The sequence below is a fragment of the Carcharhinus amblyrhynchos genome, chromosome 25, assembly GCF_965287045.1.
Source record: "Carcharhinus amblyrhynchos chromosome 25, sCarAmb.v2.hapA, whole genome shotgun sequence".
NCBI classification, from domain to species: Eukaryota; Metazoa; Chordata; class Chondrichthyes; order Carcharhiniformes; family Carcharhinidae; genus Carcharhinus; species Carcharhinus amblyrhynchos.
In genome coordinates, this window is record NC_137348.1 from 6,352,511 (window position 1) to 6,366,206 (window position 13,696).

At 46.3% G+C, this 13,696-nt stretch overlaps 1 protein-coding gene across 1 annotated transcript in view; it reads right to left on the reverse strand.

The window, feature by feature from the left end:
* Positions 1 to 8,235, reverse strand: part of col27a1b (collagen, type XXVII, alpha 1b) — a 576,392-nt gene extending 568,157 nt beyond the window's left edge. The window contains exon 1 of the mRNA XM_080211775.1: positions 7,994 to 8,235. Within this exon, the coding sequence (XP_080067901.1) occupies positions 7,994 to 8,046 (53 nt within the window). The 5' untranslated portion in view covers positions 8,047 to 8,235. The remainder of the gene's footprint in view (positions 1 to 7,993) is intronic.
* Between the last annotated feature and the right edge of the window lie 5,461 nt (positions 8,236 to 13,696).

The following is a 13,696-nucleotide window of genomic DNA, read 5'->3' on the forward strand; positions in this document are numbered from 1 at the left end:
TATAGGTAAACCTAGTAATCTGTGAGGTAGGGACATGTTCGGAACAACTTTGTGGGCCTGTATTGTGCTGTAGTTTTTCTACGTTTCTACTGTTTGAACCACGAACACAAAACGACGGAATCACTCAGCAGGCCAGGCAGACTCTTGAAAGAATACTAGCTAACGATTAGAAATGTTCATCAGAACGGGAAGTTATTACAAGTAAAATCCACTGAAATAAAAGAACAGAACATGGGGAAAGGAAGTGTGGACACATAACCACACACAGCTTCTAGAATATTCCATCAACCACACGGCAAACTGTTTGGAATCTTCCTGCAAGCCTTCCACCCTTAATATTGACCAATAGGGAAAGTAGTGCCTTGGTAGTGTTATTATCGCTGGACAACTGATCCAGAAGACCCAGGATAATGGTCTAGGTTCAAATCCCGTCACGGCATTTGAATTCAATAAAAATCTGGAATTAAGAATCTACTGATGACCATGAAACCATTGTCGATTGTCAGGAAAATCCATCTGGTTCACTAATGTCTCCTTAGGGAAGGAAATAAGAACATAAGAAATAGGAACAGGAGTAGGCCATCTAGCCCTTCGAGCCTGCCCCGCCATTCAATAAGATCATGGCTGATCTGAAGTGGATCAGTTCCACTTTCCCCCTTTCTCCCCATAACCCTTAATTCCCCTGTCTATCAGAAACCTATCTACCCGTGACTTAAATATATTTAGCGAGGCAGCCTCCACCACTTCAACGGGCAGAGAATTCCAGAGATTCACCACCCTTTGAGTGAAGAAGTTCCTCCTCAACTCTGTTCTAAACTGCCCCCCCCCTTATCTTGAGGCTGTGCCCTCTAGTCCTGTGCCACCCTTACCCAGTCTGACCTACATGTGTCTCCAGAGCCACAGCAATGTGGTTGACTCTCAGCTGCTCTGGGGCAACTAGGGATGGGCAATAAATGTTGGCCCAGCCAGCGATGCCCATGTCCCATGAATGAAAAAGAACAAAGGTTCAGCTCCTGATCAGTACAGAGGTAAACACTTGATCACATTCAATATACAGACTTTCTCTTCACCAGTCACAGTTCAACCCATTCATTCAGCCTTGCTGCAACTATTTCATGCGCTGCAGATACAAACCATCCCCGTGTTGAACAGATACAAGCCCTCATGGGCCGCAATTTGACTGGCCGTTCACGCTACGCTCCCGCTGCAGCGAGTTCGGACAATTTGGCGCCCAGTGAAATTCCCTTTCACTGCAGCAGGATGGGAAAATCCTGACGGTGTGAATGGTGGTAACATTCCAGCCTTGAAATTTTACAACACAAAAAGAGGTCCTTCAGCCCATCTTGTCTGTGCTGGCCATCTATTCTATCCTCATTTTCCAGCCCTTGGTCTGTAACCTTGTGTGTTCTGGTGTTTCAAGTGCTCGTCCAAATGCTTCTTATAAAGCGTGGCATGGAGGCACAATGGTTAGCACTGCTGCCACAGAGAGCTAGGGACCTAGGTTCAATTCCTGGCTTGGATCACTGTCTGTGTGGAGTTTGCACATTCTCCCCGTGTCTGCGTGGGTTTTCTCCAGGTACTCCGGTTTCCTCCCACAGTCCAAAGATGTGCCGTTAGGTCGATTGGCCGTGCTAAATTGCCTCTTAGCATTGATAGATGTGTAAGTTTGGGGGGATTGGGGGGGTTATGGAAATCGGAACTTGATGCGATGCTCTTTTTTATTTTATTAGAGTCACAGGTAGGCTTACATTAACACTGCAATTAAGTTACAGTGAAAGGTACCCTGTCTGGGTAAATTGACGGAGAATTTAGTCCGAATTCACAGTCCGTATTCTCCCTGACACCCAATATACACTCAGTTACCTCAATCAGGGAGCTCATACTCCAAGAGGCCCACCTCCTGGGCCTCAGTGAGGTCATTACAGGGCCTGTACATCACTCCCACATTCTTGCTTTTATAATTTCTCATCACAATCCAAACTGCTTCGATATCCTGCTTTCCTGAACTTAAGTCATCCTCTTTAACGCACTAATACCATCGTTAATTAACAGACCTTCCATCTTATCCAAACTTCCTGTCCATCCTAAACATTACAAAGTCTTTAATATTCAGGTCCCATCCTATGTCATCCTGCATGTCTCTAATGACTGTCAGATTGTACTTAGTAAATTCTATTTGCAATATCCGTTCATCTATCTTGTTTTAAATGCTACGTGCATTCAAATACAGCTCCTTCTGTTTTGGCCTATTTTTGGAGCATCTAGCCTTATCTACTCAGAATGTGTACTCTGTGTCCCTTCCTGTCATGGTCCGCTTATTATTTCCCAAATTAGGACCTTGTTTTTTTGCCTTGGCTTCTAGTCTCTGATTTGCCACATCTTCGCAGATTTAATCTCAGTTGAGCAACGCTTTCAAGGGATATGAAACAAAGACAGGTAAATGGATTTAAGGCATATCCACGTAAATGTATTTAAATCACTTGGTAATATTTATAAAGGCTCTATTGCTCACAAGACAACTGCTTCAACACTAATGCAGCACGGTGGCACAGTGGTTAGCACTGCTGCCTCATAGTGCCCGGGACCTGGGTTCAATTCCCAGCTTAGGTTACTGTGCCTGTGCGGCATCTGTACATTCTCTGCCTGTGTTTCCTCTGGGAATCATAGAATCACAGAATGCTACAGTAGGAAAGGAGGCCATTTGGTCCATCAATTCTACCACAATTCGACGCAGGCCCTATCCGCATTTACCCTAGCTAGTCCCTCTGACACTAAGGGGCAATTTAGCATGGCCAATACACCTAATCTGCACATCTTTGGACTGTGGGAGGAAACCAGAGCATCCAGAGGAAACACACGCAGACACAGGGAGAACGTGCAGACTCTGCACAGACAGTGACCCAAGCTCGGGATTCGAACCCGGGTCCCTGCGCTCTGGGGCAACAGCGCTAACCACTGTGCCACCGTGTCGCCTGCTCCTCTCACAGTCCGAAAGGCGAGTTGGTTAGGTGTGTTGGCCATGCTGAATTCTCCCTCAGTGTATCCAAACAGGCGCCAGAGTGTGGCGACTAGGGGATTTTCACAGCAACTTCATTGCAGCGCTAATGTCAGCCTACTTGTGACATTAATAAGTGAACTTTAAAAAGCTAACACAACTTTCCTTCATGATCTAAATTAGAATGCAAACTATATTTTACAAGTTTGCACTTTCAGCTGGCAAAATATATACAGTTTAATAGTAAAAAAGTAATTGCTGCTGGTTGTTGCCTACAAACTACAGGTTGACACAGGGTTCATAGTCTGTTGAGGAATGTCTATAAATAGGCACTCATTAAGGGCAGGGGTGTGTCAGAGTGCCAGTGACTTTCCTAAGTGTTGACGTCCTAGATTACGCGCAGATGTCAAATGCATGATAGACAGTTCTCCACTGGGTGAAATGATAATACACCCCCTAGTGGCTGGCTAAACTGTAGCACACATGGCATGCAGGAGACTACAGCAGGAGAGGAAAAGAGATGAATCAGCAAATATGCTCACATTTTACACAGAAAAAAAAATCACTAACATTTACGCCTGCCCCACGCAAGAAAAAAAGGGAATCAGTTCCACCCTCACAAACCCGTGTTTGATTCCCGGCTTGGGTGACTGTCTGTGCGGAGTCTGCACGTTCTCCCCATGTCTGCATGGGTTTCCTCTGGGTGATGACACCCCAATGTTTAAAGATGTGGCATGGGCGGCACGGTGGAACAGTGGTTAGCACTGCTGCCTCACAGTGCCAGGAAACCAGGTTCAATTCCCGGTTTGGGTCACTGTCTGTGCAGAGTTTGCACATACTCCCTGTGTCTGCATGGGTTCCCTCCGGATGCTCCGGTTTCCTCCCACAGTCCGAAAGACGTGCTGGTTAGATGCATTGGCCGTGCTAAATTCTCCCTCAGTGTACCCGAACTGGTGCCAGAGTGTGGATTTTCACAGTAACTTCATTGCAGTGTTAATGGAAGCCTACTTGTGACACTAATAAATAAACTTTGAATTTAAAATTCCAATCACAACAGTGCAGGAGGCCACTTGGCCCATCGAGTATACACCAACAATCCCAATCACAATTCCACTCAGTACCGATCCCGTAACCCCACGTATTTACCCTGCTAACCCTTCTGACACTAATGGTCAACTTAGCACGGCCAATCAATCTAACCCACACATCTTTTTACTATGGAAAGAAACTGGAGCACCCGAAAGAAACCCACACAGACACGGGGAGAATGTGCAAACTCCACACAGACAGTGACCCAAGCCGGGAATCGAACCCAGGTCCCTGGAGCACTGAGGCAGCAGTGCTAACCGCCACGTCACCCCCACTGCTGACTATATAATGCATTAAGTGTTACACTGTTTGTTTATTTGTTAGAAAATAAACATGCCGTCCCAGGACGGTGAGCAACACCATAGCAAATGATCACATGGGCTTGAAATGTGAACTCTGGTTCTCTCATAGAATCGGTGCAGTGCAGAAGGAGGCCATTCGGTCCATCCAGCCTACACCAACAACAATCCTACCTAGGCCCTATCCCTGTAAGCGCCACATATTTACCCTGCTAATCCCTCTAATCTATACATCCTGGGATACTTAGGGGCAATGTAGTATAGCCAATGCACCTAACCGCACACATCTTTGGATGCTTTGGTCACAGATCCTGCCAGTTCTGCAGTTTATCCAGCCTTTTGGTTTCTGTTTCATATTTCCAGCATCTGCAATATTTTGCTTTTATTCACCGCAGCTAATCCATCAGTAACTTATCTCTGTTGTCCTGCTGCATCTAACATATAGTTAAAGTTAATGTTAATTTATTAGTATCACAAGTAGGCTTACATTAACACTGCAGTGATGTTACTGTGGAAGTCCCCCAGTCGCCACTCTCGGTGTCTGTTCAGGCACACTGAGGGAGAATTTAGCACGACCAATGCACCTAACCAGCACGTCTTTCAGACTGTGGGAGGAAACCGGAGCACCTGGAGGAAACGCACGCAGACATGGGGAGAATGTACAGACTCCGCACAGACAGTGACCCAAGCCGGGAATCGAATCCAGGTCCCTGGCACAGTGAGGCAGCAGTGCTAACCACTGTGCCACCCTAGCTAAAGGAGTGAAGCATATACATGGAATCCCATGACTGTATTAGATTATCATCGTTTGTTGTTCATAGAATCCCTACAAACAGAAGGAGGCCACTCAGCCCATCAAGTCTGCACTGACTCGCTGAGAGAGCATCTTATCTAGGCCCTATCCCCATACTTACCTTGCTAATTCACCTAACCTACACATCTTATGACTCTGAGGGTCAATTTAGCATGGCCAATTCACCTAACCTGCACATCTTTGGGCTATGGGAGGAAACCGGAGCACCCGAAGGAAACCCACGCAGACACGGGGAGAATGTGCAAACTCCACACAGACAATCACTCGAGGCCAGGATTGAACCCAGGTCCCTGGCGCTGTGAGACACTAAGTGGCATTTTAGCATGGCCAATCCACCTAACCTACACATCTTGGGACACTAAGAGTCAATTTAGCATGGGCCAATCTACCTAACCTACACGTCTCTGGGCTGAGAGAGGAAACCGGAGCACCCGGAGGAAACCCACACAGACACGGGGGAAGAACGTACAGACTCCACACAGACAGTCACCTGAGGCCGGAATCGAACCCAGGTCCCTGACGCTGTGAGGCAGCAGTGCTAACCACTGTGCCACCGTGCCACCCATGTTTGCTGAGGGAAGAAGTTGTAATATAATTAGTCACCACAGCAGAGGCTGACAGAGGAGTCTGTACTAGAACAAAGCGTTCTATCTCACAGAGTCCAAGTGCAAAAGGGCTGGACCATCAACAGAGGTTAAGCAGCACAGTCCAGGAGAAACCACTGTAGATTTGAGTCAGAGTCTCCACTGCACAGAAATATTCACAATACTAACTACAGACTGGCTCAGGTCCAGGAGTACAGTACAGAGAGATCTCTGTAGATTTAAGTTATGGTGCAGTCATTGTGTGCGTCTAAGGAGTCCAATAACTGAACATAACACATTGTGGTATTGTGAGTATTGTCAAAATTTCATTAATCTTGAAATTAATTATGCACACCCACATTGAGAATCTAGATCTCCTCTAACAGTTATTCAGCATCGAGAACCTCCTGATAGAAATAAATATCCTTGCAATGGTTTCAAAACTTTGTATAATTAGTATTCATACTAATTATGCTCACAATGTCCACACTGCAGCTGGAAAGCACCGCTGGTATAAACTTGCAAAGTTATCGGGGCAAATCAGTCAAACAAATAAAGACTACAGAGTACTTTTTCACATTAATAAACAGAATCATACAAACCCTACAGTGCAGAAGGAGGCCATTCAGCCCATCGAACCTGCACCAACCACAATCCCACCCAGGCCCTATCCCCACAACACCATGCATTTACCCCTAGCTAGTTCCCCTAAGGGACAATTCAGCACGGGGCAATCTACCTAACCAGCACGTCTTTGGGAGGAAGCCCACGCAGACACTGGGAGAACATGCAGACTCCACACAGACAGTGACCCAAGCCGGGAATCGAAGCCCAGAAAAAAGAGCTGTCTGTTAGTAGGGAGAGCAAGGATAGGGGATTGCATGGTGTGAATTCTTGCCTGACTTCAATCAGCTAAAAAAACTAGCTACCTCTTAACTAACAGAGATGCCTTTAAAATAAAACAAGATATTCGTCTCAATCAGGGATGCTTTGTGTGAAAACTGAGTCAAGGCGAGCCAGAATAGCATTAATTTTTTTTATATGTGGTCTGTCCCAGCTCAACTCTCCCGGGAGATCTCCAGCTTTCACAGTAAGCAGAGTGGAGAGTGATTCTCTCCCAGCTTCTACAGAAATTCTCTCTCTCTCTCCTGAAATCATCCCGGATTGTAGGAATACACCGCACTCTACAAACGATTCAAGCCGGTTAGAGATCCTTTAGATGGACAGAAAACACACAGAGAAAGAGAGAGAGAGAGAGAGCGAAAATGAATTCTGTCTGAGGCAGCCTGCTTTTAGCCCTGGAAGAGGAAAAAGCCTCCCTCTAAGATAAGTTTGGGAATGCTGTCGATGATCCAGGCACCGTCTCCAAACCACTTCAGCTCCCGTTCCCAAAATTCAGCCACAAAATGGGATGTCCGGGCGAATTCCCACAGCTGGATGCACTCAGAATATAACAGCCCACACATCAGAGATGGCTGGAGTTAGACTTTCATAACACTATTTCCCTTCTTGACACTGGACTTTCAAAAAATAAATTGGGGGGGGGGGAGTGAGGAGGTTTAAACACTTCTGCAGAAATGTCCAATTTTTGTTTTGCCCAGTTTGGAAACAAAATTGGGCTTGCTTGAGATTCTTTTTTAAAAAAAAGTGCAAAGAAATAGCAAACGCCGCTTTAGAGTAACTCCCTAACTGTGAAACTGACAGATTGAAACAAATGCCAATGAGAGGAAACGGAGGGATGCACTGACACAGATTTCCAGCTAATCCACACTATTACAGCCCAGTCCCACTTCACAAAAAAAAGCAACAAGAGGGGCTAAATTTTGGCACTGCAGTCAAAAGCCTGAGAGATCTGATCAGTACATTTTTCCCAAGAGTGTGTTAAGGCTGCCCTGATAAGCTTTCTATTCAATTAACATGTCAGTACAGCCTGTGTGTGTGTGTCCCCCTCCCCCCCACTCCCTCCGTTTCTCCTCCTGTGTCACTCTGGGGATGTTTCTGAGTGGGGACACACACACACACACATACACACACGGAACTTTCCTGATCATCTTCCAAAAATCCAAATCTCTCACTTCCTCCCTCTCTGGAAAGTGGTCGGAAACTTTGTACCCCCCCCCCCCCCCCCACAAAAAAAAATTACTCCCCCCCCCCCCACACACACCTCCCCAGCCCCCTCCGCAACTCATGTGGTTTGGAGACTCTCACTCACCCCCCGTTTGCAGCCGTCTTGCTGTTGGAGTCCAGGGCTGCCGAGGTCTCCATTCTCCTATTTCATTCTCCTGCCTGAATCCCATTGAAAGGAAAGGGGAAAGAGGTACATCTGACAGCATCTGTTCACTCCATGGTGTGGGGCTGGCAACTCTTGCGAGTGGAGACAAAATGGCTTGGGGAGGCAAGTCGACCCTTGCCGCCTGCTTAACACTTCAACAGCGGTGAGCCCTTCCCTTGCCCCTCGATGTGTCAGTCCCATTGAACAGACACAGGCACCAACATAAATATTTCAGCAGCGGTTTGGTTGGAGTGGTGGTGGTGGTGGTGGGGGGGGAGGTGGTTTTGAGAAAGGAGGGGTGGGAGAGACAGACAGAGAAGACTGCAGATTTCTTTCACATGTGTGTGTGTGTCTGTGTGTGCAGGGGAAAAAAAACAAACCTTTCGAGTGAAGAAGGGACTTCAGGAAGTTTTAAATCCCAGAGGACAGGCATTGGGGGGGGAGGAGGAGGAGGAGGAGGGGAGGCAGGGGGGCTGCTGGTCTCATCAAGGAGGGGTGGGTGGGGAGGGGGGGAGGTTTGCTGCTGAGTCGGTCCCACTTTCAGCAGCAGGAACGCGAGGCTTTCCACATAGCCCAGCCGAGCAGGACTGGGACTGCAGAGGGGCTGGGAATACTGAGCAGAGCAAGAGGAGGATATGAGAGCCAGTCAGGGATTTTTTTCTCTCTCTCTCTCTTTCCCAAGTTTCCCCTCTCTTTACTGCCGCCTCACGGCACGGAATGCAATCTTCAACCTCTCTCTCACACACACACACACACAAAACCCAGGCCTCTCTCACTGATGACACTCTCATTAATGTGTGTCAAACAAAACTGCAATATTAAAACTTGCAAAACTCAGAAATTTCAATCAATTCGTTTCAGTTAGGATGAATCAGAGCTCTTTAACCTGGCAGTACTGTTCAAAAATAAAGGACATCTTCAGATTCTGTGCACTGGGAGAGAATAGAGCCAACGTTTCGAGTCTGGGTGACCCTCTGTCTATTCTCTCCCCACACCAGTCTCCCATCCATTGACTCTGTCTACACTTCCCGCTGCCTCGGCAAAGCAGCCAGCATCATTAATGACCCCACGCACCCCGGACATTCTCTCTTCCACCTTCTTCCATCGGGGAAAAGATACAAAAGTCTGTGGTCAGGTACCAACCGACTCAAGAACAGCTTCTTCCCTGCTGCTGTCAGACTTTTGAATGGACCTACCTTGCATTAAGTTGATCTTTCTCTACACCCTAGCTATGACTGTAACACTACATTCTGTACTTTCCTTCTCTATGAACGGTATGCTTTGTCTGTATAGCGCGCAAGAAACAATATTTTTCACTGTATGTTAATATATGTGACAATAAGTGAAATCAAATCAAATCAAAGTTAGATGCTGTCAGACCTGCTGAGGTTTTCCAGCATTTTCTATTTCTGTTTCAGATTCCAGCATCTGCAGTATTTTGCCTTTATCACGGCGACACAGTGGTTAGCGCTGCTGCCTCACAGCATCAGGGAGCCGGGTTCGGTTCCCAGCTTGGGTCATTGTCCACACTTGCTCCCCATGTCTGTGTGGGTTTCCTCTGGGTGCTCCGGTTTCCTCCCACAGTCTAAAAGACGTGCTGGTTAGGGTGCATTGGCCATGCTAAATTGCCCTAGTGTGCCCGAACAGGCACCGGAATGTGGGGATTTTTATAGCAACTTCATTGCAGTGTTAATGTAAGCCTTCTTGTGACACGACTAAATAGATATATCTTCAGATCCTGTGCTGCATGGAAAGTGCATTAGCCAGTTTCAAACAGATCTAATAGTATGCAATTTATTTTCTTTAAAAGGTCAATTTTGAAACTAAACATCGATAGCTAAAATTAAAACAATGTTATAACAATGCTGGAGCTAATTGCCAGGGCTTGAGAAGTATAGCTATGAGGTGAGATTGGATAGTTTGGGGTTATTTTCCTTGGAACAAGGAAGGCTGAGAGGTGATTTCATACAGGTATATAAAATTATGAGGGAAAGAGATGGAGTGGACAGGATATAATTGTTTCCCTTTGTGGAGAATTCTAGAACCGGGAACATTGATTCAAGATAATTTGTAGTAGGTGTAGAGGGGACATGAGGGGTGTTGGGTGTCTGGAATTCACTGCCTAAGTTGGTGGTGGAGGCACAGACCCCAAACTCATAGAATCCTACACTGCAGAAGGAGGCTATTCAGCCCATCAAGTCTGCACAGACCACAATCCCATCCAGGCCTATCCCTATAGGCCCATGTATTTACCCTGCTAGTCCCCGTGACACTAAGGGGCAATTTAGCATGGTCAATCCATCTAATCCTCACATCTTTGGACTGTGGGAGGAAACTGGAACACCTAGAGGAAACCCATGCAGACACGAGGAGAACATGCAAACTCCACACAGATACTGGCCCAAGCCGGGAATCGAACCAGGGTCCCTGGTGCTGTGAGGGATCAGTGCTAACCACCGTGCCACCCGATTTCTTTATCTCCTTTAAAAAGTACCTGGATCTGCACATTATGTGCAAAAGCTACAAGGCTATGGGCCAGGTGCAGGAAGGTGGGATTCGAAAGGGCACCTGGATGTCCTCCAGATGATATAGATGAGATGGGCTGAATGGCCTCCTTCTGCGCTGTAACTTTCCTGTGGTTCTATGGTTTAAACTGAGGTTAGGAATGACAGGCACATGAAGTGTAGATCACTGTGTGAGATCAGTTCTCTTCATTTGCCACACACTGCTGGAAAGGAACCATTCAACAGACTTGTAGATCATTGCATTGTACTGATCCAATGTTAGTGCTGGGGCGGGGAACCTCTTGATGAACTGTTGTCTCATTTTAATTCTAATTATTACACGGTACACAATGTTTTAAGTATAGTACAGATGGGGACTGGGGCCAAAGGGGAGGCTCGAGTAACTTGTAATGTAATTACAGTTTAGGAAACAAAATTCCTATCCTGTGTTAATAATTAAATGATGCATACGGATGTGTGTATAGTAATGATAACGAAATATCATGTCTCTGTACAGGGGTCATCCAGACTTGAAACATTGGCTCTATTCGCTCCTTACAGATGCTGTCAGACTTGCTGAGATTTTCCAGTACTTCCTGATTCCGATTCCAGCATCCATAGTATTTTGCCTTTATAAGGTTATTCACGAGTAGGCTAACACTGCAATGAAGCGACTGTGAAAAATCCCCTAGTCGCCACACTCCGGTGCCTGCTCGGATACACTGAGGGAGAATTTAGCATGGCCAATGCACCCTACCCAGCGTCTTTCGGACTGTGGGAGGAAATGGGAGCAGTCGGAGGAAACCCACACAGAAAAAACATGCAAACTCCACACAGACAATGACCCAAGCCAGGAATTGAACCCAGGTGCTGTGAGGCTGCAGTGCTAACCACTCTGCCACTGTGCTACTCATATCTCTGTAGTTTGTAAGTTTGTTCCTACACACCAGGTTATGAGCTGCTTGGGTATACTATTACTGATTGCATTACGGATTGCACATACATATATATTTGATTTGATTTATTATTGTCACATTTATTAACATACAGTGAAAAGTATTGTTTCTTGCATGCTATACAGTCAAAGCATACTGTTCATAGAGAAGGAAATGAGAGAGTGCAGAATGTAGTGCTACAGTCATAGCTAGGGTAATATATAGGTACACATATAATATATAATGATGTATTTAAAGTGGCAGTTTAATAGGGCATGCTGGAGAATGATAGCGAAAATCAGTGAATCCCAGCCAGTTACTGTACAGTAGGCACAGCCACCGCCACCTTCGCTGCTGAAGAGGTTGACTGGGGTTGCTTGTAACTTAAAACTTTAGAGATTTCCTGTGTTAAATTATTGACTGAAACTTTGTTCTGCATGTCACTGGAGGATTTAGCAGAGGTGCTACGTTATTGAAAGCTTTTTAGTGTCGGGAAGGTGCTGGGTGTATTAGGGTGACTATCCCTGTCTTGACTGAGCTACAGGGGGCAAAGCCTCACAGGATTCCTTTCTCTGAGGAAATGATGTGGAGATGCCGGCGTTGGACTGGGGTGGGCACAGTAAGTAGTCTCACAACACCAGGTTAAAGTCCAACAGGTTTATTTGGTAGCACGAGCTTTCGGAGCACTGCTCCTTCATCAGGTGAATGCCCACCATGAAAGAGCAGCGCTCCAAAAGCTCGTGCTACCAAATAACCCTGTTGGACTTTAACCTGGTGTTATGAGACTACATACTGTTCTCTGTAAAAAGAAAGACTCACATTTTTATCGCTCCTTTCATGACCCATGAGAAATCCCAAAATGTTCTGGAGCCAATGAAATACTTTTTAAAGTGGTGTCACCGCTGTTGTGATGTTGGGGAAACAATTTGCACAAAGGAAGCTCTCGCAGACGGCACAGTGATAATGAGCAACTAGTGAGAACATGGGGAGTAACCTCCTTTAGAATGGCATCTTACACGTCCCAGTGAGTGGGGTGAAAGGTGCTCCGGTGTAACCTCTCAAACAACAGCTCACACCTCCAGCAGTGCAGCACTCCCTCAGCACTGCACTGGAGGGCCCGCCCCAATGGTTGTTTTACCATCAAACCCTGCACTAGGGATCCAACCCACAACTCTGCACCAAGCCTGGCACTGGCTGGTCTACAGCTGACATCTAGAAAAGGGGGCTTGTAGGGAGGTTCTGCTGGTGTGTGGGTAATGGTTTAGAGTCACAGAGATTTACAGCTTGGAAACAGGCCCTTCGGCCCAACTTGTCCATGTTGCCTTTTTTTTAAACCACTAAGCTAGTCCCAATTGCCTGCATTTGGCCCAGATCCCTCTATACCCATCGTACTCATGTAACCATCTAAATGCTTTTTAAAAGACAATACTATACCTGACTCTACTACTGCCTCTGGCAGCTCGTTCCAGACACTCACCACCCTTTGTGTAAAAAAATTGCCTCTCTGGACTCTTTTATATTTCTCTCCTCTCACCTTTAGTTAGACTCTGCTACTTTTGGGAAAAGCTGTCGACTATCTTGCTGATCTGTGCCCCTCATTATTTTATAGACTTCTATACGGTCAGCCCTCAGCCTCCTACGCTCCAGGGGAAAAAAAGTCCCAGTCTATCCAGCCTCTCCTTATAACTCAAACCATCAAATCTCGGTAGCATCCTAGTTTGTGAATATCTGCGTAAGGAGTGAATTCCAGCCCACGGTTTGGCAAATGTGTGTCTGTGGAGTGTGGGTCTGATCCCAGAGCTGTGTGCCTGCAGGGGGGATTTAAAGGGATGTGTGTTGTTTGTACCTCTGCTGCCAAATGTGGACAGTAGCTACATTATGTGGCGGGTATTAGTGGGAATGAATGAGGCAGAGAGGAGGGTAAGCATCTTTAAGTGTACACACTGTCTAAGTGCTTTGTACTTCAGCACCATTTACACAGGGATCGCCTACATCGACTGTCAGGATACACTCATCAAGGACTCACACTTTCCACAGGTAATATGTTGAGGTCGATAACCAAACCATTTACAAACCCTTGCTAACCAGCAAGACTCCAGTAGGAGACACAATGAGAACTGGCTGCAAACAGGCACTTCAGATTGTTCTGTAAAGTGGAGATGTTTCTAGGAAAGATTTTCCCAAGAACTCCCATTAGAATGCTC